The sequence below is a fragment of the Urocampus carinirostris genome, chromosome 11 (assembly GCF_059441175.1).
Source record: "Urocampus carinirostris isolate Australia breed hairy pipefish chromosome 11, RoL_Ucar_1.0, whole genome shotgun sequence".
In the NCBI taxonomy this organism is placed as follows: domain Eukaryota; kingdom Metazoa; phylum Chordata; class Actinopteri; order Syngnathiformes; family Syngnathidae; genus Urocampus; species Urocampus carinirostris.
The window spans coordinates 30,423,737-30,448,877 of NC_142359.1; the positions used below are offsets into that span (position 1 = coordinate 30,423,737).

Genomic DNA, 25,141 nt, shown 5'->3' on the forward strand with positions numbered 1-25,141 from the left:
GTGCTGCCAAAACATATTTATTGGAGGACACTTAGGAACTGCTTGTTTTCCAGCCGGCGCATCTTTTGCATATTTCAAAGAAAGTCCTTGTCTTCAAGTTTGGAAGGTCAAATGGTAAACATGGCTTTGATACGCCCAAGGAACATTTCAATCAGCGCCCTTTTGTAATAGCATTCATTTTACTATATACTCCTCTGACTTTCCTGCCCCCTCGCGCTCTGTCAAATAATTCCCCTGGTTTTGCCTCTATAAATATGGACGGGGGGGAGATGTATAATTTCTAATGAGAAAATATATCCCTTTGGATTGAAAGGCAGGGGCTGTTCCACACACTGCTATTTGTTAGGAGGAGAGATGATACCTCGGGCTGTTTTGCCAGTGATGGTGGTAGGGAGGACTCTGGCTAGGTCATTGCACATTTGACAAATTAGCATTTCAATCATGCAGGTACATGCGCAGCCGAGCGGAAAATATACATGCTTTGCTAATGCCATCGCACAAAAGATAAACAATACACTGGCGAGGAAAATTTGCATTTCAGAGCTACCTGGCCTTTGTTCTTTTCAGACGTTACCGTTTTTCTGCTTTAAAGCATTTAAGTTGCTTAACGACCACAATTAGCTTGGTGTTGGAAATTACCTAGTTGACAGTGACTTGATTCGAGGTCCAGGGTTTGCACGGGTGCTTGAAATCCTTGAATACGGTTCAATTTGAAAAGTGCTTGCATTTTAAGTGAAGTCCTTGTAAATGCTAGAAACTGTTGCCATGTTTCTCAGAAAGCCTGCTTTAAAATGATCCAGACACTGTCCTCTGGTTCTCTGGTCGCTTGCAATTGCACTTCTTCCTTCGTGAATAACTGCAGTTCTCATTCTTTTGTGTGGTATTTTCCAATGCATTGTTATCGCCCCCTCCAGGTCGTGTCTAATAGGGCTAGGTGTATGCTACACCTAGACAGGACACTAAAAATTGTCACGACAGGAACTGGCAGTGGACCCAAATGCGTAATGTTTCACACAATGCTTTATTGGGGAATCGAGGAAGTCGGGCTAGGGGAAAAAACAACAGCGATCCAGTGCTCACTGGGCAGGAGGAGCAGGAAGCCCTCACGAACGAAGCGTGGTTGGAGATTGGGACCAAGTCGGGCTGCCGGGACGGGAGAACGAAACGTGGTCGGAGATCGGGACAAGTGAGGTAACCGAAGATCAGGAAGCCAGGGACAGACGAGCAGGAAAGAGGAAGAGGTTGGGAGCAGAACGGGAGCCAGAGTCAAAAATGCTTTCCTTGCATGTGCGGAGGTTCGCTGACGGACTGCCAAGGAGTGAACGAGAATGACATGTATAAACAGGAGGAGGACTAATTAGGCAATGAGTGGCAGCTGGAGCTGACGAGTGAGCACAGGTGAGGGCAATCGGCAAATCATGACAAAAATGTGTAGTGCACCAATTATACATCAATTATGGACTTTTATTATGGCCTTGCAAAATATTAGGGTAGTGTTTTCCAGTGGTAAATTGTAATGGGAGGAACTTAATGTCACTTAATATGTAAGCTACATAATTTTTACCTAACACCTATAAGAGGAGAAATTTGTGAATGAAAAATATGTCCACTGACTGTTCAGAACTACAAATGTATTCACAGTTTTCTCAAGGTCTAAAAAATCATATGTCTAGATAAATGCACAGGCAAGATTAGAAATTTACAGATATATTTGTTTCTCTGCAAAATACACGATTTAAACTGAAATTCTTCTTTTAATGGTACTGGAGAAATCAACATTGGCTTTGAAAGTTCTAAAAAAAGTGTTTGAATTTGGTCATGAAAAGGGTCTACTAACCCTGGAGGTTACAGTGACTGCATTCTCTGTCATTGGTGTTGGAATAAGTGTTGGTTAATCTAACTATATTTGATCGTGATCTCCAGGAATTAAAGAACTAAAGGATGAACTCTGGGAGGCTATTTTATTATTTTCTGGCGGTCCCTGGCCAGAATTTAACCCATGTTTTTTGCGGGAGCAGTTGCTAGCTGTATGAGGGCCCGGTCACACAGCCGTTTGCGTCTGTATCGCGGGTAAAATTTTGCGTTTTTTTTTTGCCCGTGGTTGCCCGCGATGGAAAATGCGCAAAATTGGCCAACCCGCTGTTCATCGGTGGTATGCCCGCAAAACAGACGCCGGCAACCACATCGCGTCATTTCCGCGTCATTTGGACCACGGGTATAAAAGCTCCCGAGCCGGTGTTGTGCCCAAATCCGACTCCTACGCAAAACCCCCCCACCCCGACGCCTCGCTTGAACGCGCATTCTGCTGCGATCACTTTTGTTAAAAGCGTGCATTGACGTTGGTGACTTTTTCATCCGCGTTAACAAACGCATTTTGTAGAATACGATCGCACTTTATTGCTTAAATAAACGCGTTATATAGACTAGGATCTCCCAATTGTTATAATTAGCTCGCTTTATAGTTTTAATAAGCGTTTTATATAGAATACGATCGCTTTCGTTGGAAGCGCAGCAGAATGCGCGTTCACGCGAGGGGGGGAGGATTTTAGATACGGTGTGCATTACCGTTCGATTATGTCCACAACAAAAACGGAATGGTTTGAGTTGTATTACATTCCCAACAAATGCAAGACGAAGTGGTTTTGGTTATATGTTCGCCATTACATTTCCTAAAAGTGATATAAAAGTGAGATAAAACGAGGTAAAAGTGGTTGTAGTAGTGAGGGGATGCAAATCTTGGCAGGGATGCATTTCTCGGCATAACACCGAGCTGTAGAAATCATAACCGCTCAAGACACAGTCCCGTGAAAATCAAGATTTCAAGCTATGGCACCGAAGAAGCCAATATGTTATTATTGTAATAGTTTTTCATTTTGATTTTATTATCTTGTTATGAAATGAAAATAAATGTCAAGAAATAAAAATTGATTAAGACGAGGTCACTACGGTGACGGGGATCCCTGTTGACCCCTTGACGTCTCGAGCACAACTGACGTGTGCTCTGCAAATCGCGCTGTATATACGCGGAGAAAGGCGCTAATTTCACGTAATAACACCGCGATACAGGCGCAGAACATGCTATTACCATGCTCCACCCACGATTACCCGCTGAAAATTCCCGTCCTACCCATGTGTAACCACGCCCTGGCCGCGGCCAGAGCACGTCGTTCCGCGTCATTTCCGCGTCATTACCTCGTGTGCCGCCCGCGGTTAACACGTGCTCAAAGTTTTGAGCAGCTCAAAACTTTTTCGCGCGGCCATCCGCGTGTGAATTTCCGACCGCGAGTAAAGCACTGCTGTATCTCATCTATATGGCGGTCTCAAAGCGTCCAACAGCGCCCAACAGCGACTGCTTTACGGCCAGAAATATCTGGCCGTGATTCAGCCTTGATACGCCCGTGAAAGGCTGTGTACCCGAGCTCTAAAGTATTGAGCAACGCAAAACTTTTTCGCTTCCAACCGCGCGTGAATTTCCGACCGCGTGTTAAGCACTGCTGTATCTCGTCTGTATGGCGATCTCAAAGCGTCCAATAGCGTCTGCCTCACAGGCAGAAATTTCTGGCCGTGATTCAGCCGCAAATGGCTGTGTGACCGGGCCCTAATATTGCTTTCGTAGCTGGCTCTGCTTCAGACATTGGCTACACTTTAGCAGCTAATATTCAATCATAGAGCAGCTTATGCGAGTTTCACAAACATGAACTACTATTTCTAATGCTAGCATTGTGAACGCTAGATGACCTCACCCAGCCAAGGCCCGGCCAACTAACATGATTGGCAGACTCGAGGCCGAAGGAAACCCAACAATTCACATGTTATTTCTGTCTTTTACATAAATGCTCTCTTGCATCATGATGGAGTATGCTTGGAGCACAGCTGCATAAACACAGCCGAGTCTAGTGGGACTGTGATCCATTATCCCCAATCGCATAATGCTATGAGCGTGGACTGGTCAGGCGTATTAATGTCTGGCCCGGAGACTCTTTTTTGCCATTACTTGAATTTCCAGCTAAAATGAACTGCACTTGGGCTGCCACGAGCAATTTTCAACAATCCCATATTCTTTGACCGGGTCCCAGTAGAAGGCAAAAATGAAATGCCCTGTTGTTGCGACGATCCTTTATCGCCGTTCAACTACTGCCAAGGTGTCAGCAGAGGGCTTTTTTAAATTGGTTTCGCTGAAGCATACAATTGTGGCCCGCCTAAAATGAAATGCACAGTTTTGGCCTTTATCCATTATCCCAAGTCAACTATTGCTGAGAGCAGGGGCTAAAAGAGTAAATTTGTGTTATGCTGAGGGACTTTTTTTCCCATCATTTTTGGCTAAAATGAACAGCACTCAATGCGGGATATGATTCATTATCCACATTTAACTACCTGTATTGCTGTGAGCGTGGCCAAAATGTCTAAAATGGAGGAAGAATGTATTACAAGGGGGTCTCGTCCCCATTAACCGTGATGAACAAGAGATTACATTTTGATTGTAATGTAATTGTGTTAGTAATTTGTTTTTTTTTTATGTATATTTTTGCTATTCATAGTCTGAATACATCTTGGCAAACTCCTTTCGCTCACCTGCTCTCCTCAGGGCATGAATATTAAAAATGTGCCTTGTTATTGGTCTCCCAGTCGCTTGCCGTGGCAGCAATCTTCATGCTGGCCCTGGTGACCTCCTTGTTAGACTTTCATGTCCTTGCCTTTTTACTCTTGCTGTTTGTACAACTCTGTCGCATGCATATTCCCGTCTCCTTGTGTATCTACTATACATGCATACAGAGCTGCTTGTGTCTTTTGGGTGCAATTTTCAACTTTTCCTGCAGGACCTATTTTCTGTGACAAAAAAGAGAGGTGTTGCTTTTACATACGGAGTGATTCCCCACCGCCTCCTCCCCCCTTCCTCAGCGCCGCCACTCGGCCCCCGTGTGGCAGCGTCGCTGAAGACTCCATGACAAATGGCAATTATATTTGTGTGTTCTTCATGAATCCATCAAACGCTGGCCTTTTAAAAATGCTCCCCAGATATCCTGGCCTGTCAACTACTGGTAGTGGCGACCAAATTGGGATGCTGCTTAGACAGTCAAGAAGCACTCACCCCGCAGTTTCCCATGTGATGTGTGTGACAGCGTGTGCAGGGGAGGAGCATGTTTTATTCAACTACAAATGTACACTCTCAACAGTTGTTGATGTACTGGAAATAGGGCGGTTACCTCTCCAATTTAGGCCGCTGTGTTTGTGCGCAAGATACATGCCACTTTAATGCATCCTGTCGCCTTTGCTACATTCAGTTGTCTCTGCAGTAGCTTTTAATATTTTTTTTTTTTGGATTGAGTTCAGGTTCTTAAAGCTTTGTATTTTTCTCCTATGTCCTGCCAGGGATATGAAGATTTTGTTTGACTAAAAATAGAGAAAATAAATTAAAAACGCACAGTGTACCCTCAGCATACAACATTATTCTGTTCTGAGGTGGGGATTGCAAAACGAAACGGCTGCATAGAACGGGATAGACACCTATGGTAATCAGGTCAGACCCCCAGTACCCCAGATAAAAAACATTAAAATAACAAACAAGTATATAGTAAGTACACTTTAGGTGTAATACAAGAGTATATGACTAAATTAACTTCTGAATAAAGATACAAGGAGAAAATGCAATTGTATCTACCTTTTGGTGTGACTTGACTTGGTCAATTGGAGTAGCGGGGGGATGCAGAGTCAGGGAGGAGATGGCGACAGCAAAGTTTATTTTAATCGCCTTCCTGTTATTAATAAGTGTACCAATTTTCAATTGGTTACTACCATGCATTTTAGCATGATGTGTTTGCCTTCTTGGTATTTTTTGATTATTGCAAGCTTCATTCCCATAGTTATCGTGTTTTTGCTTCTTAGGGTTAGGGTTAGGGATACAATCATATCTAAGACCCATAGCAAAAGCACAGACGTAATTTAGTTTGAATTTAAGAAGTGGTATTGCATACCAAATAATTTGCTGGTGTCTTGTGTTGGGGAAGATGCTGTAAAAATGCCGTAAAAAACTTAGGTCACATTCTAGGTCTCCATTATACAACTCTCCAGATGCTATTGACCTAATCCACAATTTAAGGCATGTCCTTATCGATCGAACTTACTTAGCTCAACGCAACTCCGACAAGAATTTCCTCCCCGTTTCCATTTTTTCCCGTCTCATTATTTTTTCATTTGTTGAGTGCTTACTGTACACGTCTGTCATTGCCATCTCTGACAGTATCATCATTAGCGTGATCAATGGTTACGCATATTATATCCCGTATCGTGTCCATTCATCTTCCCCGGAATTAAAATAGAACAAAAGTCGCAAGGACAATTTGAGGAACATGTCGCAATGAGTTGAAGTTGTTTTTATGGTTTCGCTTCCGCGACGGTTTGTTTTGGTTTAGCGGCTGCTATAGTGACTATTTCTACTTTGGTAAATTGAACGTTTGACTTCCTGTGTTGAGGAAGTAATTACACCAGCATGTGATGTGGCATTTCCACAAATGAGCGTGTTTATGTACGTGGAAGCCACTGTGCAATCACTTGTTACTCCGACGCTGAACCACAACAGCTGCAACCTCATCGCCATCCTCTCGTTAATACGCTTCACACTACTGGCGAATGTCAGGGACAAAATACATCAAGTGGGTTATAAATCACCGCATGCAAAGCCTTGCCGCCCGTTTGCCAGTTGTCTAATTCAGAGCGCGAGGAATCCTCATCCCTCAAGTCTCTATTTGTTTATTGAAGCAGCTCGAGGAGTGCGTATAATTGCTTTCTGTTTTACGTCCACGTTGACATCTGGCCTCTTGTTGAGGGAAATGCAGGAAAAATGCGCTGAGGCTCAATTCCCACACGGACTGTAATTGCTCTGGGTTGATGCACGGAAGGAAATAAGATCTTGGGATCATTTTAAGTCTTCAGAGGTTTGCAACATAGCAACAATACAAAATCTTGAATTAAAAAAATAAATAAAAAGATGATGCTTAATACTTTAATGGTTCAGTGAAATAAACTAATTATTTATTATTATTATTCATAGTATGTATAACGCGCACTTGCGTTTAAGGTGCACCGCACAAATTTTTTAAATAAAAAATTAGTAAAACATTTTCTTTCACTTTTTCTCATCTCAAACTTTGCAGTTGGCTGCATCAAGATTTAACCCAGGCTGCACCAGTGAAAGGGCCGTTTCCTAACAACTGGACCCCCATTTATATAGATGACATACGAAGAGGCATTTGATTTTATCTCATCACACCATTTATTCACAGTACCATCAGATAAAACATAATGCATTTTTAAATGTCCTTAAAGTTTATATTATCAGATTTGCTTTGCTCTTCGTGCATTGTTGCGTTTAGTTTTTATTATCTTTCTGGACGACATTCTGTTTTTTCTATTCTATAATATTTGTCTCATGTTGGTTGGTTGGTTGGTTGGATCCCTTTACCACTACGGTCGTAGGGGCACCATGTCCTGTGGTCTTGGGCATGTACAGCCTGGTGGTGTGTGATAATAAGATCCAAGCTAATGCCTTTTTATATTCTATCTATATCACTGGTGGTTAAGATTGAGTGCTCTCACCGCTGCTACTCGGGTGTAACTGCCACTGCATCCAATATTTTGCGGTTGTGGCCAGCGCTACTTTTCGACTGATAAATCATTGCACAAATATGGTAAATCCTCGTGTAAAACGTACACCCAAACTTGAGTTCTTTTTTCGGGAAAACAAATATACATGCAAATAGTTACGGTATGACATTTTAAGAAATATATCTACTTTCTGGGTTTCCTTTTAATAATTCTTTTTAATCAACGTTTACATTACAGTACCCATTAATACAAACAAACTAGCATTACTAGCTAGTCCCCCAATTTTAAATTGTATTTTGCCGCTGTCAGCAGTAATGTATTGTGGTCGCACAGGTGATGCTCATTTTAGGCCAAAAGGAAAATAAAAACCACCACGCACGACATTAATTTGCAATTAAGTTTAAGGTAGCCAGAATGACATTCTCCTTGCTCGCAGCAATATGGGTTTGGGGATAATGGATTACAGCCGCACGAGTGCAGTTAACTTTTTGTTGGACGGAATAGAAAATAGAGCCACCAGGTCGGACAAAAATGCAATCTGTTAGCCCTTCCTCGCACAATATACATTTCGGGGATAATAGATAGAGAATATGTTCCCAACTCGCAAAGTATGAAGCGCCTAATAGCGAGGTTTTATGGCATTGTTGTTTTTTGTTTGCTTATCATTTTGCTTTTTAAAAAAAATCTAAACATTTGAACTGCACAAATTGAACAGTTGAGGCTGGGGGTAAAAAAAACGTGTTTCAAATGGTAGGGTGAATCTTTCACCAAATCAGAAGTGACTCTGATGTGTACAGGGGGTGAAGTAATGCAGGAGGATTTCCCTGTAGAGCTGAATGTGCAGGTACCCCCCTCAGCGAGAAGCCATATCGTCCTTTATTATCAGGCAGGTCGCCGTCTTCTGACTGGAAGACTTGCTGAGGCCACCTGAGCATGGATGTAAACGGAGATCATTACTGTTGCAGACAGCAGCAATTTTGTACGAGCACACGATCACAAGCTCTTTTATTTCCCCTCGCATTAATCTTGGCGTTCCCGTGCTGTAACTCACCTGGGTACTGCTCTACCCGCCAACTGCGCCGGCTTTTGTGATCCTGTCACATGTGAGGTCCCTACATCTCGTCGCCTCTTGTCATCCTGGCGCGGAAAATGTTTGTCATCTGATCAATCTGACACCGCGGCACACTCGGAAGATTTGTTAAGATCCTATCGGGCGGATAAAGTTTTTCTCCAAGCCTGATGGCTCAGCGCTGACAAAGTTTTCCATTTGTTTAAAATAAAGTGTTAAGCATTTATCGCCGCTGGAGTTTAAGGAAAGTTTTTTTTTCTGGGTGGGGACAGAATTGGTAAGGCTTTTGGTTGTTTATAATGTACTTTTTCTTCCAGGATTCTATTGAACAACGTTGTATTACAAAAAATGGCTTAGTTCTTCTCGTTAAAAAGAAATGTAGTAGTAGTGCTCCTATGACCACCCACCCGATCACCCAATCCACCCACCCACAGTCCTTGTTTATAAAGAACAAGTTTTCTGATTATTTATTTTATCTCTAATTTTAACTATGCGACCAGCCTCACCATGTTTTTTTGGTGCCAATAATTACCTTTTTTTAATAATTCCTCTGTTTCATTGTAAAGTAGTACAGTTCAATCTGAGGTGGAGATCGCAAAAAAAATTACTCCACGATGGCCGATAGAAACTTATGGTAACGCATAACAAATGTTTTCCTAACCTCTGCTACCTCAGATAAAACATTAAAATAATAACAATGTCAATATTTTTTCTTTTCGTGTAGTATATGTGTAACGGGTGTAATAATAACTTTTATTTTATTGAAATTCCTGCTAAAATATGTGTATAGTTTTTGGTAAATGTCCTGCAATGCTGAGTCCAACAGTGCCATCTGCTGGTATGGGGTGGGGTTTGGTTTTGGCTTCTAACATGTGACCAGGAGGCGGGGTTTTGTCAGTTTAACCAGAGTACTACAAAGGTAAGACATATCTTTTGGTGCTCCACAAAATAAGTTAATTTTAAACATTATAACCCCAGCTGACAAATCTCTCACCATGCATAGTAATGTGATTGATATTGTCAAGCTGTTTTGATTTATTTTCGTTTTGTTTCTGTCTTACTAAATATTAATTCCCCTTGTAGAGATCAAAGAGATCAAACCCAGCAGAAAAAGCTAATGTTGTGACTCATCCATTTGCAGGTAAATTGTACCCATTTTTATACTCATTATTGTTTTTATTCCTATTTTTTCATATACATTAAAAAAGGATGATGTTGGTTAAAATTCAGAGTAAAGAAAAACATGTTGAATTCATTGTAAACGTTAAAAATCCACTATACGATCTCTTGTTAAAAGTATCTTGTTAAAATGCAAAGATTTATAAATGTATTGTGATATTCTAAAATGTATTTTCTGTAAAGTGAAAAGACAGCTCTTTGATATGCTTTGTTGTCAGTTTAACCAGAGTACTACAAAGAGATCAAAGAGATCAAACCCAGCAGAAAAAGCTAATGTTGTGACTCATCCATTTGCAGAACTGTAATAATAAAAACCTCATCATCCAGTCCAGCGTGAATGTGGATCTTTGGTGGGACACGTACAACGCGGTTACATTGGTGCCGTGACCCGTGACTTCTATCAAACTCGCCGAACCGAGGACTGTCCTACCTGCCACATGAGCTCACAGTATTTGAAATTTTAGTTACATGAGCGATATTGTTTAGCTCATTACAGTGCAGTGTCACAGTGATACGAAGGCTGCTGATTTATTTTGTGATTTTGACTTATTTACATTTTTTTCTGTTAATCTTTGAAACATGTTTAATCAGAGCAATGTGTTAGCTCCACAATTTGACACACCTATTCACTTTGGCAGGGGCAGGGGCATGTTTACCCCCATCCCCTCTGATAATAGTTCTACCCCAGGTGGTGCGACACATAGAGTAGAGGCAAGTTCCAGTGTGAGCACCCATAATGCAGCTGACCAACATGCTAGCCTACCTTCACCTCAGGTCAGACCCACATCTACGCCAAATTCCGCGAGTGAAATTTCTGAGGGTTTAGCTGATCACATGACAAATATTATTCAGGAGATAGGACATAAATTGGCTGATAGCATATTCTCAAATATACAGTCACATAATATAGTAGCTCCTAACGCTGCTGCCACACAAGATGAAGCAAACAGATTGAGTCAGGTGGTAACGCAGAGAAAGGTTAAGGAACCGCCGTCATTTATTGGGGATGGCTCAGACTCAATAACAATACATGAGTGGGAAGATCTAATGAGGACATTTATAAAAAGGAGTGATGTGAAACTTGAAGAGCAAGCAGAGGAAATCCTTATACATTTGAGAGGAAAAGCTAAAGATGTAGTTAGGTTTAGCATTAGAAACAGTAATATAGACGTCTATACCCGCCCTGACATGATTTATAGTCTTCTCAGGAAATACTTTAGCTGTACCAAGTACTCTGCTGTCCCTTTAGCTGACTTTTATTCAACTTTGCCCAAAGACCAGGAAGACCCCTATGACTACTGGCTGAGACTAAACAGAGCAGCTGACCTTGCCTCTGAGTGCTTGAGAGAGCAGGGCAAAACATTTGACAACCCTGAAATAGAGGTTACTCGCATATTTATTAGGAACTGCCCATGCAAGGAACTGGCACTCCCATATTTAGCAGAATTTCAGGGGGGTGTATGTAACGGGTGTAATAATAACTTTTATTTTATTGAAATTCCTGCTAAAATATGTGTATAGTTTTTGGTAAATGTCCTGCAATGCTGAGTCCAACAGTGCCATCTGCTGGTATGGGGTGGGGTTTGGTTTTGGCTTCTAACATGTGACCAGGAGGCGGGGTTTTGTCAGTTTAACCAGAGTACTACAAAGGTAAGACATATCTTTTGGTGCTCCACAAAATAAGTTAATTTTAAACATTATAACCCCAGCTGACAAATCTCTCACCATGCATAGTAATGTGATTGATATTGTCAAGCTGTTTTGATTTATTTTCGTTTTGTTTCTGTCTTACTAAATATTAATTCCCCTTGTAGAGATCAAAGAGATCAAACCCAGCAGAAAAAGCTAATGTTGTGACTCATCCATTTGCAGGTAAATTGTACCCATTTTTATACTCATTATTGTTTTTATTCCTATTTTTTCATATACATTAAAAAAGGATGATGTTGGTTAAAATTCAGAGTAAAGAAAAACATGTTGAATTCATTGTAAACGTTAAAAATCCACTATACGATCTCTTGTTAAAAGTATCTTGTTAAAATGCAAAGATTTATAAATGTATTGTGATATTCTAAAATGTATTTTCTGTAAAGTGAAAAGACAGCTCTTTGATATGCTTTGTTGTCAGTTTAACCAGAGTACTACAAAGAGATCAAAGAGATCAAACCCAGCAGAAAAAGCTAATGTTGTGACTCATCCATTTGCAGAACTGTAATAATAAAAACCTCATCATCCAGTCCAGCGTGAATGTGGATCTTTGGTGGGACACGTACAACGCGGTTACATATGTGTATATATTTAAAACATCACAGATAAATATACACGAAAACTTCGTATAACGTGACTTGAGCTGGTCAAGTGGTATAGCAGATGGATGCAGGGGGAGGGGGAAGTGACCACGTATTAAAAATGATATTCATTTTAAAAAATTCCACTTGCGAACCTTGTCCATACCCTTAGACCAATGGTTCCCGATCTTTTGCAGGCTGGCGCCACCTTGGCTCCGCAGTGTATTCCTAATGCCACTCTCAAACTTCTGACTTCGACTTCGGACTGCCGCCCCCCTACCGCTCCCTTGTTCCTCACCGCCCCCAGGGGAGCGGTACTGCCCACTTTGAGAACCACTGCCTTAGACAATATCGTTGTTTTGATTGACTACTTATTCACAATAATAGTCCTGATTGTCGATTGGTGACAGCCATGCAACTAAGGAAAGGTAGCTATTCATGTGGCGTCTTTGTATTTATTGATTATTGTTAGCTTTGTTTTTTCACAGCTATCATGTTTTTGCCCTTTACCATCACTGCTAATGGTGGGACACATAGATAATAAATACAGATCGATAATTACAGTATTGTATCGCAGACGTGCAAACTCTTTACAAAGCACACAAGATCCTGAACGGACAGAAGTGAAAGACTTTCGTGGAGGCACTTCAGCCGACATCATATTGGCATATTCATGATCCTGTGAAGCAAAAAAATAGCTAACTAGCATTTAATATCACATCGACCAATGCCAGACAGGCAGAGCCGTAACTCTACATAAAGTACACCGCAAAGTTTCCATTTTTTGGACACACATGATAATGTGTTGTTGATGTTGTATAGTGGGGGAAAAATGTGTTATTCCACTCCACAAAGTGAAAACGCCATTTTGGTTATGAAATGCTGCTATTGTTTTGTTTTTCAGATCAACCTCAAATGGAAAAAGGACACAATAGTGTCAGCCCCAATGGTGTGCTGACAAAATGCAAATGTACATGCGGGAACAGCACAGTGGAAGCAAAGTCTAGTGCGCAAGCAGCAGCACTGATCACCCATAAGCCGTCAGCGCTGGTTTCGCAGAGAATGCAGCGCAAGTTGAAGTCCAGTTTGTCGGTCAACAGCAATGGCAGCAAAGGAAGCTCCACTGGCTCACAAAAAACGCCTTTACCGGAAGGTAAGACGTTGATAGCCTGCTAGAAAGTAACCCAGGACTAACATTTACTAATCACTAACAGATTGACTAAACTTGAGCGCATCTAAATTTTTACTAATCAGAAATCAACCTGCTTGTCTTACTTCCTTCCTTTCTTATGTCATGCAGTTATTCTATATTCAGTCGCAACTTCAAGTTAGATGTGCTGTGTTCAAATTCTTTTATTGAATGGATTTTAATTTTTACAATCTGACATGAATCTCTTATTCCAACAATTTCTGGGGAAGTCGAATTTTTTTTATATTTGCTTTTCACGGGAATTCCATGGTCCTCTCTTAAGATTTTCCAAAAAGTAGAAGTCATTGATTTTCCCTTATAGAAAAACTAAATATAACAAATAATTAACGAAAACCTTAATTTTGCTTTAACTCTGGAATAAACTTTCAGTTTCAGCAACATCCATCCCTCCATTATCTGCACCGCTTATCCTCAGTAGGGTCGCAGGGGTGCTGGAGCCATGCAGTGGGCAGGGGACACCCTGAACTGGTTGCCAGCCAGTCGCAGGGCACACAGAGACAGACAACTCACTCGCCCACTTGACCTGGCATGCATGTTTTTGGAATGTGGGAGGAAACTGGAGCGCCCAGAGGAAACGCATGCAAGCACGGAGTGAACATGCAAACTCCACACAGGAGATTCGATCTCGTGACTTCAGAATTGTGCCCCACACGCGCTAACCACTGCCCCGCCGTGCTGCCCGTTTCAGCAACATAAAAGCTTTAATTCCAACTAGTAAGGCGTTTTAATACTGCCACATTATTTATCTAGAAATCCAAAAGCTTAATGATGTCTTTGGGAATTGAAATTATTTTTTGAATGAATCAATACCTATATATCCCAACTATCTTTGGGCAGAGGGCAGGGGACTACCTAAACTGGTTGCCAGTCAGTTGCAGGGCGCACAGGGGCATGCATCCATTCACTCACTCATTCACACCTAGGGACAATTTGGACCGGCCAACTAAACTGACATGCATGTTTTTGGAATGTGGGAGGAAACCAGAGTGCCCGGAGGAAACCCACGCAAGCACAGGGAGAACATGCAAACTCCACACAGGAAGGCTGGTAGCTGGATTTTATCCCATGACCTCAGAACTCTGCCGCGGAGGCGCTAACCACTTTGCCGCCGTGCCGCAAATAGGTGCAATATTAGCATTTTGTTTAGGGTCTTAAAAAACAAGTGCATTTATTTATTCTTTTGTTTCTTTTTTAATCACATGCAGCGTTGGGGAATGCCCAATTCCAAATAGATACTATATGTGTGTACTAATTGTCCATAGTGTTTCCAATATAATTTAGTTGCGACCCTAGTGGATGAACAATCTAATCAATCTGGTGGATTTTAGAGCAAAATCAAGCTCGTTATATGATGAATATGTGTCTTTGTAAACTATTATATCATACATACTACAGTTATGAAAGGCAATGACATAGGAAACAAGTCACATCCACAAAGCACAAGTAAGAAACACATAGGAATGCACTTTCTCTACATATTAAATGAAAATATTAAACATGTTATAACTCAATGGTAGGTGGTTTTGGAATAACGGTATGTGAATAGAATTACAACCTTCCTTCTAGCAAAGTGTTTGTTCAGTCACTCACCCTATAATAGTGACGCGCATGCGTTGCAGCTCCTGTTTGTCACCCAAACGTGTTTGTAAGCCTGCCAGCACCGCCGTCAATTTGTCAGGTGCGGGGGGCCTAGGCGGGTCCGGTAATAACTATAGCGCACATACAGACTAGGTGTGACCGCCTAACAAGGTCCGAGAGCGCGGGGTGCCCATTAAAAGTCATGACCAGCCTTCGCCGGGCCCCTCACACCTCCCAAGGCCTTTTCTCTTAGTGCGACGGCAAGCGGGGCCCTCATTAACGCGGCAGATGCCCTTATCAGCATCCCGCCCTGGTCACGAGCTTTTATGAAGCATTAGTGAGCTTCTCTGTCCTGAGGACATTGATTCCTGAAGGTCCGATGGAGATGTTTACATGAACAAGTGAGTTATTTGATGATGTGATGCACTTGAATAATGCATCATGTGGAGAAAGGGTGAATAACACATACAGATAAGTTGCACTTAATTGGCAAAGACTGGACAAGACAGCATGATAAGTGTGAAAGTTAGGCAACAAAACAAAATACTACAGTAGACTCCTGGTTTGCAGCTACCCTGCTCGACAACGTTTACAAATTTTTTCCAGCCTGTGTACGGTGTTTTCCCCACCATATGACATCGACAACGTATTATTTTGCTTGCCCCAAAACATAGAATTCCAACTTTGCATTGTTAATGCGTTTGTAGAGTTATGTCTCTTAAGAATCCTGTTTGCCATTGGTCGACGTCATATAAAATGCCGATATTGACTGAATTGCCTCCCACAGAGCCTTTTTCTTCATTCAGTTCAGAATCTCATGTGTTTTGTTAAGATTTTACTAATTGGTGATTTGATATTGTATTTTTGTACTGAATTTATTCGCTATGGCTCTAGCAGCGATGTTAAAGGAGGACACAAAAACATAACCATGGACAAGAAGCTTGTGATTATTCAAAAAATAAGAGTAACGCACACAGATTGCTACCCTTGCTTAGTTGTATGGCTTTAACCAATAGGCAATAGGGACTATTATAAAGAATAAGAAAGTGATTGAAGCAAATAAATATTTTAGGGGCATGACAATCCACGAAAGTTGAATTTCTAAAATATGTTTCACTCTTTATCCGCCATTGATGTCTCTATTCACGTCTGCATCCATCATCTACTTCACTCAACCAGCTCATTTCACAGCACACTCACAAAATATTTTATTTTTTGAGTGTGTTTATATTTTTAGGTCATCTAATCATACATACATTTATAATACATGTGCAGAATATTATATATATGTTTTTTAATTTTAATTTTTTTAACTGGGGCACCAAAGGTTCGGAAGGCAATTTCACTTTCGATCCGTACATCATAACAGTTTCATGTCGTATGCCAACAAGTCACTTTCATTGTGGCTTTTGTGTAGGTTTTAGTTCTCGGTGCCAATTGGCGGGCTCTCAACCGTTTATTTCCCCGCGAGGGAGAAACTATAAACGACAAAAGCCAAGCAAAGCTGTTGTGTTTGAGTGTTTACATGGATTAGCATAATCTGTTTGCCTATGAAATTAGCCCTCTAAATAGGCCCCTGGACACAAGAAATAAAAGACGCCAGTTCGCTGTGAAGATTCACAGTGTTCTTTGGCACCATAACCAATTGAGAACCACGCGCCGGGTTCCAAAGAGTCATTTTGCCTTTGTTTCTGAGCGCTTGGGTAGATTCCTGCCACCCAGCTGCTGTTTTGCCTAATTGTGTGTAATCAGCTATGCTCCTCAAGCTGCTTTTGTTGATCTGTTATGTGTAATTTGCTTTTGAAAGGTTATTGTGAAACACTTTGCATTACAGCCTACTTTGTACCCTTAATGTATTTTATAAAGAAATTTTCGTGCCATCTTTTAGACTAGTAGACAGGCTGAAAAAAAATTGTAAACGTTGTAGAGCAGGGTAGCTGCAAACCTGGGGTCTACTGTACTGTTTTGTTTTGTTGCCTAATTTTCACTCTTATCATGCTGTCTTGTTCAGTGTTTTCTCAACTGGTGGGTCAGGACCCAAAAGTGGGTTGCAGACCTCTTTTAGTGGGTCACATGCCTTTGCCTTGGCAAAATAATGCTGATAAAAAGGGTTCATTTAAACTCCTTAACAGTGAATGGTGAATATTTTTAGAATATGTAGGTTGACATCTGTCATTTTACACAACAGAACAAGACTGATGAAATGTGTTAACACTGTTGAGCATTGCCAAACACAACTACAGTGGATAATATGTGAGACATGGATTTTATTACCTTGAAGACAAAGCCACAGAAGTGAAACTAATGCAGCTAATCTAGCATTAAAAGGAGCATCATTTCTTAAAATAATTGTGTTGTTTCAGTTTTTTATGTGAATATCTTCTACTACCTATGGTTCAAATTACAACCATTTCGTTCGGTATATTAGAAAAGTGGACTTATTTCTTGATTTGGGTCACAGCTTGTAATTAGTGTGAGACGGTGGGTCTTGAATTCAGACAAGTTGAAAGGCACTGTTTTAGAGGACCCCTAAAGCCAAACAGAAAATTGACACTGAAAGTCAGAATTAAAAACAAAAATCAAGTACAGCTGGTTTAAAACAATACAAAGCATTTTATAACTGATTTTATTTTTAATTCAAGTGAAAATGACAAAAAAAAGATATGTAGAAAAACAATAGATTCTAAGAACGATATAAAATGTTAAAATAAACATGGTAATAAATGCAATGACCACTTACCATTGCATAAGTAAAAACGTAATATTTCCACATTTAATTATTTGCCAATATTGTCTCAGACGCCACCCATTCGACAGCCAGAACAAAAAAACCCGCACATTTTTTAGCACAGAACCACGATATGTAATCAGCTTTCTTTTTCTGTGTCATAATTAGGTTCCTATTTAGTCCCCTTTTTTCAAAGTCAGTGTCCAGAAGTTTGTTTCCGACGCGTCCACTTCTGTTGTGTGCATCTCTCATGGCTGGACTCAGACTAATAGCTACTCTTCAATTATACATCCAAGTGAATAGCTGAGGCGCCCAGCCGCAGCTCCATGATTGTGTACTTTGTTTTTTATTTATTATTTTTACAGTCGGCTCTTTAGATTCCAAACACTCGCGGGGCTTGTGGCTTTGCCCTCTGGGTCCTTCAAAGTTTGTTAGTATGAGCTTTGAGGTTTTCTTTCTTTTTTTCTCGTTTTTTTTCCAGAGTAGTTGCGGCCCAGCCAGGAATTTAGCGTTCTCCTGGGCACCTTGGCCATATGTTAAATAGTAAAGGAGCTCCATCCCTGTAAGTCGTCCTTCTTCAGATCAGCATAATAAGATGCATTAAAAGTTCAGTACACACTTCATGCATCTTGCTTATATCACAGCAAGCCCGTGCTCCTGGTCAGCTCCGCACCCCCTCGGAGCATAAAAAAATGAAAAGGGAGGGAGGAAAAAAATTGACTTTGATTAATCAAACATGAACATCCAGCTTGCCTTCCCGTGCCGTCTTCCGTACTCCCCTGCTTTCTCCTTCGCCTCTAACCCAATCAGCCGCAGCCCTCGCCGACAGTTGGAGACGGGCTGATGAAAGTTATGCAAATGGAGCCTGTTTGTAATAGTATTTTTTTCACTTTTTATGGCTGTACATCAGCAGGACATTTTAGCACACCAAAGCTCTTGTGCTGTGCTGGATTTTAACGCAACTTTAGATTCTACGCCTACAAAATATACGACTCAGTGACTACTAGGGGTGGGACGATATGCTTTGTATCACGATACTTAAGCGCCGATTCGATTTATATCACACTTCTTGATAACTGTGATTCTTCAAGTATTGGGATTCAATTTTCTTTCTTAAAAAACAAGCATATTAAATATAAGCCTATGGGACAAAAAAAAAAACCCATGGATCATGTTCGAACAATGCACATCAGTCTGTACATAGCGGATGTGGCGTCACAAAAATAAATTTAGGGGGGAAACACGAATTTTAAAAATTGCCCCAAATAAAATCACGATACATACATGAATCTAATTTTTGGTCCTACCCCAAAGACTACGGTTACTTGCAGGCCATGACGCGATTGGAAACAAAATGTTTGATTTTTGGAGCTATCCAATTGAATCGTTGACATGCATAGAGACAAACAAATAACCCTGTATACAAGGCATTTGCGGGTATTCTGATAATGAGGGTGATACGTCATCACAAAAATAGACGTTGTTTCCGCATTTAGCTTTCGACATGAAGGATGATTTCATTCACTCACTAAATTCAACAACTTTTTTATTCCGCGCTAAAAAAGTGAGCTCCATTGCTACACTTAGCATGTACTAGATGTGCTTGTTCGTGGCCAGCCAAAAGCATAACCATACACTGTATAGGGATGGATGCAACTGTGACATTCAGTATATTTCAAGAGATACACCTGTGGCATTTTTTTTATGTGGGCAGAGAAAAAAGAAATAAACTAATACACATTATGCTTTTTAGCGGGTGAGCTGAAATTTTCGTTTATCATTTGTCTTTATTCATTCTATTAATAGTCTATGTTTTTTATTCCTCTCTGTAAACAAGGGCCATCATCAACCTAAACAAAGTCACAAGGCTGAACAAATATATATCTGGCCTATTTATAGAAACAAACTGTATTTGAACAGCTTCTTTACTCTAATCTTTTTGAAGATGTAAAGAGATTGTTAAACTTACAAGAATGCATTATGCAAATCAGAGTTTCTTACTCTGTAAAAGTACTGTGATAATGAGACAAGCTCTTGTGCCTTTTCTTCTGTTATCTGTACCACTGGTCATCTCGAGGTAAAAGGTCGGGCCTCTCACTGCCATTACTCGAGTTAGATTACCGTTGCATTCAATAATGTCAAGATTTGATAAATTGCACAGTCATTGCTCATATGAAACTGTCAGTGATAATGCATACGTGTAATAACTGTATGTATTTCTAATCTTATCCACCGTATTCTGCAGTATTGAATACTTTTGTTAGTCGTTATAACATGTTTATCCTGGAGTGCTGCGACTCGTCTCGATGTAAATAATGTTTACTACATTGTTATAGACAATTCAAACTCTAAAGTGAAAATTGAGTTAGGTGGGGTCACTATATCTTGGGCAATTTCCAACTGTTGCCAAAGAGCTGTCAAACTACTAACTGTCTGTTGCTGCTCTCCTGTTCGGTACAAGTCTATTCCAAATCTGCATGCAGCTCTCCTCTTTTAAAAAAAGGAATTTTTGCGTGACTAATGCGGCCTAATCTCCAAACACCTTAATGAGCACATTTGTAATTTGTAATGGCAAATTGAGCAAAACTTGCAGGCACCCTCATCAAAAGGGCTTGGGGGAGGTTAGAGGTTAATCAGAGTGGCTAACGCTAATCGGCATGTTTGCCTGGGTCCGAGCGACTCTGAGCCGTCGCCGATAATCGTCTGAGCGATCAAGCAAGCTGTCTGCATGAAAATGCTGCAATTACTTAACAATATTTTAATCAAAACACATTAGAGGAACTTTTTGCTCTACCTTCCTCGCTGACTCTTATGCACAAACTCACCTGCGTACTAATTCTCAAATTAAACTGCGCCCAAGTCTGAAAAGCGTGGATTTGATCTTGCCAAGACTGCTGCGTCCATTGCATCCTGGCCTGCCTGTTCTGCGAATTCCTGACGCTCTGCAACCTGGTGGTGGCGCCGGCGTGGTGCGGGCCCTGCGCTTCCGAGTCGTGCTGCTGTTGCTGCTGTGCGGCCGAGGACATCGGCGATGACTGCGATTGCCCCTGTGACGTGGATTGCGGCATCATGGATGCTTGCTGCGAGTCGTCGGACTGCTTGGAATTCTGCATGGAGTGCTGCGGTATCTGTTTCCCCTCGTAGGGATACCCGGGTCCTTGGATCACTGGGATTTGATTGGAGCAGTGCAACCTAATAGGAATAGTTAGAATGCTTTTTGAATGTGGGTACATGAAACTAAAGTCATAATGTTGTATCATAAACCTGCAACAGTGGTTACAATTACATGCAGACAACAATCCAATTGGAAATAGCATATTGCATTTCTGGGGTAATCCAAAATGAATTGTTTACATAAGTAAAGACTAATTAAAAAGCCTGTAAAGATTACCGTATTTTCGGATTATGAGGTGAACCCAAAAAAAGCATATAGGCCAGAACGTGCGCCCTATGTCTGGAAAAAAAAAAGGAAGAGCATATTTGTGTAGTTATTGATGAATCGTTCATTTTTATTGCTGACCATAAATTCATAACAACTGTGGCAACGGGGATGGCACCAAATAGCAATGGTATGAGCACCATATCCTTACCACCAGGCTGCTAGGGAATTGCAAAAATGGAATTTAACGGGAATCAAACCCTAAGCACCAATAGGAATACAGACAACATATAAAAAGGCATTAAGTACCATCTTATGATCATACTTTTTTTAGTCACTGTACCATATATGTTAGGGACATGAGAAACCAAAGCGATTAAAATTTGGTATAAAATGTATTTGATCTTTTTCTCAACTCACACTGACAATAGCATATGTGAGACTATGCATTTATTTAAATTCATTTCAGAAAGACCAAATTACTTCTCACAATGCTTTTCTCTTCATCCAATACAGAATCTTGTGCGCGTCGTAAATACTTTGCAAGTTGGTGATACAATAACATATTTCATGGTTCTGTTTAATGTCTGACAGTATTCTTGCATCCCAGCCCAACATTAACAACAAAATGACACTGTGACTAAAAAATTATGTGACAATGATATGAAACCTAATACTTTTTAACATGTCTTCTGTATGCCTAGTTGTCCAGTGGATAGATTCCACTGTGCTTCCTGCAGCCATCCTGGTTCACTTCCCATTGGATCATTGTTATGCTGCTGTGAGCCATAATATATTTCAACTGATCAATTAATACACTCATGCGATGCTTTTTTGTTTCTTGTGCAAGCCTAGCCCTTGGTGTAGTTTTATCCATGCGCCTTTTAGTTCAGTGCACCTTATATATGAACTAATACATTGCAAAATAATGTTTTCCGGGGATGCGCCTTATATTCCGTTGTTCCTTATACTGCTGAAAATACGGTAATAGGCCAAAGCAACGTTAATACGCAAAAATTCTTCTTCTGCGCATTTAACTCATAACATTAATTTCATATCACTCAACAAAGTAACATGCTTGTTTACCCCATGATCAAAAAGTGAGCTCGAAAGCTAAAAGCATACACTTGCACTGTATACAGATGGATGCAGCTTATGTATCCACTATATATAGATGGATACACGTGTGGCATTTTCTCACATGGTGAAGCAAATAAAATGGAAAAGCACTGGAGTTATCGCCACGATTAGATAGATAGATAGATAGATAGATAGATAGATAGATAGATACTTTATTCATCCCCGCAGGGAAATTCACAATTAAAGCAAATGAATTAATTTTAAAAAATGTGTAGGCTTCAATAGGGATCGATAACATGGTGCTTTGCGAGCCAAGCGACTGAGTAAAGGGATACCCAAATTCTAAAACATACAAAATATGAGAAAATAGTGCATGTTTTTTGCACAATACCTATATATATATTTAATTGGTATATTCCAATTATTTTCTAAGATCATTAATTTTGAAGACAGTCTGTCTCGTCTTTGACTTCCGGAGCTGTGACGTTATGTGAAGAACACCAACACCCTAGCAAGCCAGTCACCACATGATTTTACACGTTAATTAGTCGAAGAGGTTTGAATGTTTTAAGCCAGATGTTGGTAGTTTTAGTCGAGAATGCTCGGTGTTGTTTCCTCAAGTGGGTGTGGCAAGGGTACAACAAATGGTGAGCAGACAAAATTAGGCAAACTGGCAAAAATAACACACAGAGAGCTAACAGGGGCTAAACCATACAGGATAACGGCCGGTTGCTAAAAAGGGCTAACTGGGACCGATCCGCGTAGAAATCTAAATGTCGAAAAGTCTGAATTGTTTAATTATCTTGGTTTTGTCAGGCATAAAACTGCAGTGACTTACTGGCATCCATAGCATTTGTAAAAACAAAATCACTGATTTCCGCAAATTATACTATTTTTTTAACCTCTCTCTGGGGAGAACCTGTTAGTTTGTGTGTGTGTGTGCGTGTGTGTGCATTCTACAGCCAAACTAGGTGACCTAGTGGACCAAAACAAACCTCTCTGGCTTCTCTTTTTTTTAATCTATTGCTCTCAAAGTTCTACAACACTGTAAAATGCAACATCTGACTTCTATGTATTTGAATCTACTGTCGTGCTTCATGCACATTTATTTCAGGAAGTGTCTGATGAGGATATCAAAGAACTGGAAACCCCATTTGCTAGGTTAGGTCTGCGATACTCAAGCCCACAGAATTGAAGCTCTCTTTGCTTTTTTTCAATGGCAAGGCTCTTTTGTGGGCTTGCTAAAGTCTCCACTCGAGCGTTTGCTTTAAAGCTCATTACTGGTCCCCGTTAAGCACCACTTGCTAACTGACAGCAAATTGTCGCTTGCTAATGTCAACAAGGTTATTGCGCTGACATGCAGGAGACGTGCGTGGAAAGAAAAAATACGTCTTTTGTGGCATTTTTCGACCGGGTTCTTGGGAGAAAGAGAAATACGTCTTTTGTGGAGTTTTTTCGCCCGTTTGGGAGATTTCCTTTATTTCCATCATCTCACTCTTTTTGGCTGAGCTCTATCCTTCAGAAAGAACAACAATTTTGACTCAATGCAGTTTTTTACTCCTGTGTGTTCCTCTTTTTTTCGTGTTGTACATGATTTCAAAATGTAAAATAAACTATGGATTTTTTTTCTTTTATTGGAATGGTAGTTTTGTGATTGGGCAAAAAAACATGATCTTCTGTTGAGCACCAAGTGGCAACCAAAGGGTTTTCGCTTCACTGACCTTTGGTTGACCTTCAGCTGATTTACCCTTTAACTCATTCTCTGTATAAATATAATTTCAAAAGCATAGTCCCTCAGTGCCAAAACGTCAAAATACGTTGTTATTGTTTCATTAAAAAAAAGTATATATATATATATATACTATAAAGAGTTTGGCGCTGCTTATCCATAAGTATCAAGCCTCTGGAAAGTGTTTTTATGCTATAAATTACCATTAGAGGGCAGGAGTGGCTTTGATCAGATATTTGTCCACACATTGAGGAAGCTATTTCAATTATCCTGCAAATGAGTGTGTATAGGTGGCCCCATATGGCCATTAGACATAGTGAAGCTGTGTGGTTAGAGTCAAATGGCATGGACAAATAGCGACAGTTAACTCTGTAACAAAGCTTTGTCCTTTCAAAAAATCAAACAAAAAATCATGACAGTCCCATCAACATCATCTGGTCAGAAAGGGTAACATTACCTGCATGTCCGCTTGAACGTGGTTGCCTGAGAGAACGTGGTCATAACGGTGACTGAGAATTTGTCAAAATTCTTGCAAATGATATGCATAGCTCATGCATCAGTTTAGTCTTCTTGAAATAAACTGTTATTTCGCAAGCAAAGTACCCTCGTGTTGTTTTTGGAAATCATTTTTTTTAAATATTGGATGTATCACTAAGGCAGCACGGCGGCGCAGTGGTAGTGCGTGTGTGGCACAGTTCTGAGGTCGTGGGAACCTCCTGCGTGGGTTCAAATCCAGCTCCTGGCCTAACTGTGCGGAGTTTGTATGTTCTCCCCGTGCTTGCGTGGGTTTCCTCCGGGCATTCCAGTTTCCTCCCACATTCCAAAGACATGCATTTCAGGTGAATTGGCCAGTCCAAATTGTCCCTAGGTGTGAATGAGCGAGTCCCTGTGTGCCCTGCGATTGGCTGGCAACCAGTTAAGGGTGTCCCCTGCCCGATGATTGCTGGGATCGGCTCCAGCACCCCCGCGACCCTACTGAGGATAAGCGGTGCAGCTGATGAGAGATGAGAGAGATGGGATGTATCACTAATGCAAAAAAGTACAAAAGTTATAGTTCTGCTGGAAATGCATCCTTTCACAAAAAGCTGTTTTTCTTAGAAGTTTTGTTGAAGACTAATATTTCCAAGAAACCTGAAAATGCTCAACTTTAGTATACTAAACAATCGTAAAAATAAGAAACATAATTTTTTTCTCATAAAAGATGTGGGTTCAAGCTTTATTTGGATATGGCCTATGTGTCATGAACCAAAACAGGATCAGGACCCAAATGCGTGACATTTCTCACACAAGCCTTTTATT

The 25,141-nt window shown here is 40.6% G+C and overlaps 1 protein-coding gene across 1 annotated transcript in view; it reads left to right on the forward strand.

Moving 5' to 3' along the window:
- mdfic (MyoD family inhibitor domain containing) overlaps nt 1–24,426 on the forward strand; it is a 52,662-nt gene extending 28,236 nt beyond the window's left edge. The window contains exons 4-5 of the mRNA XM_088348439.1: nt 13,043–13,291; nt 20,545–24,426. Of these exons, the coding sequence (XP_088204565.1) occupies nt 13,043–13,291; nt 20,545–20,798 (503 nt within the window). The 3' untranslated portion in view covers nt 20,799–24,426. The remainder of the gene's footprint in view (nt 1–13,042; nt 13,292–20,544) is intronic.
- The last annotated feature ends 715 nt before the right edge of the window (nt 24,427–25,141 follow it).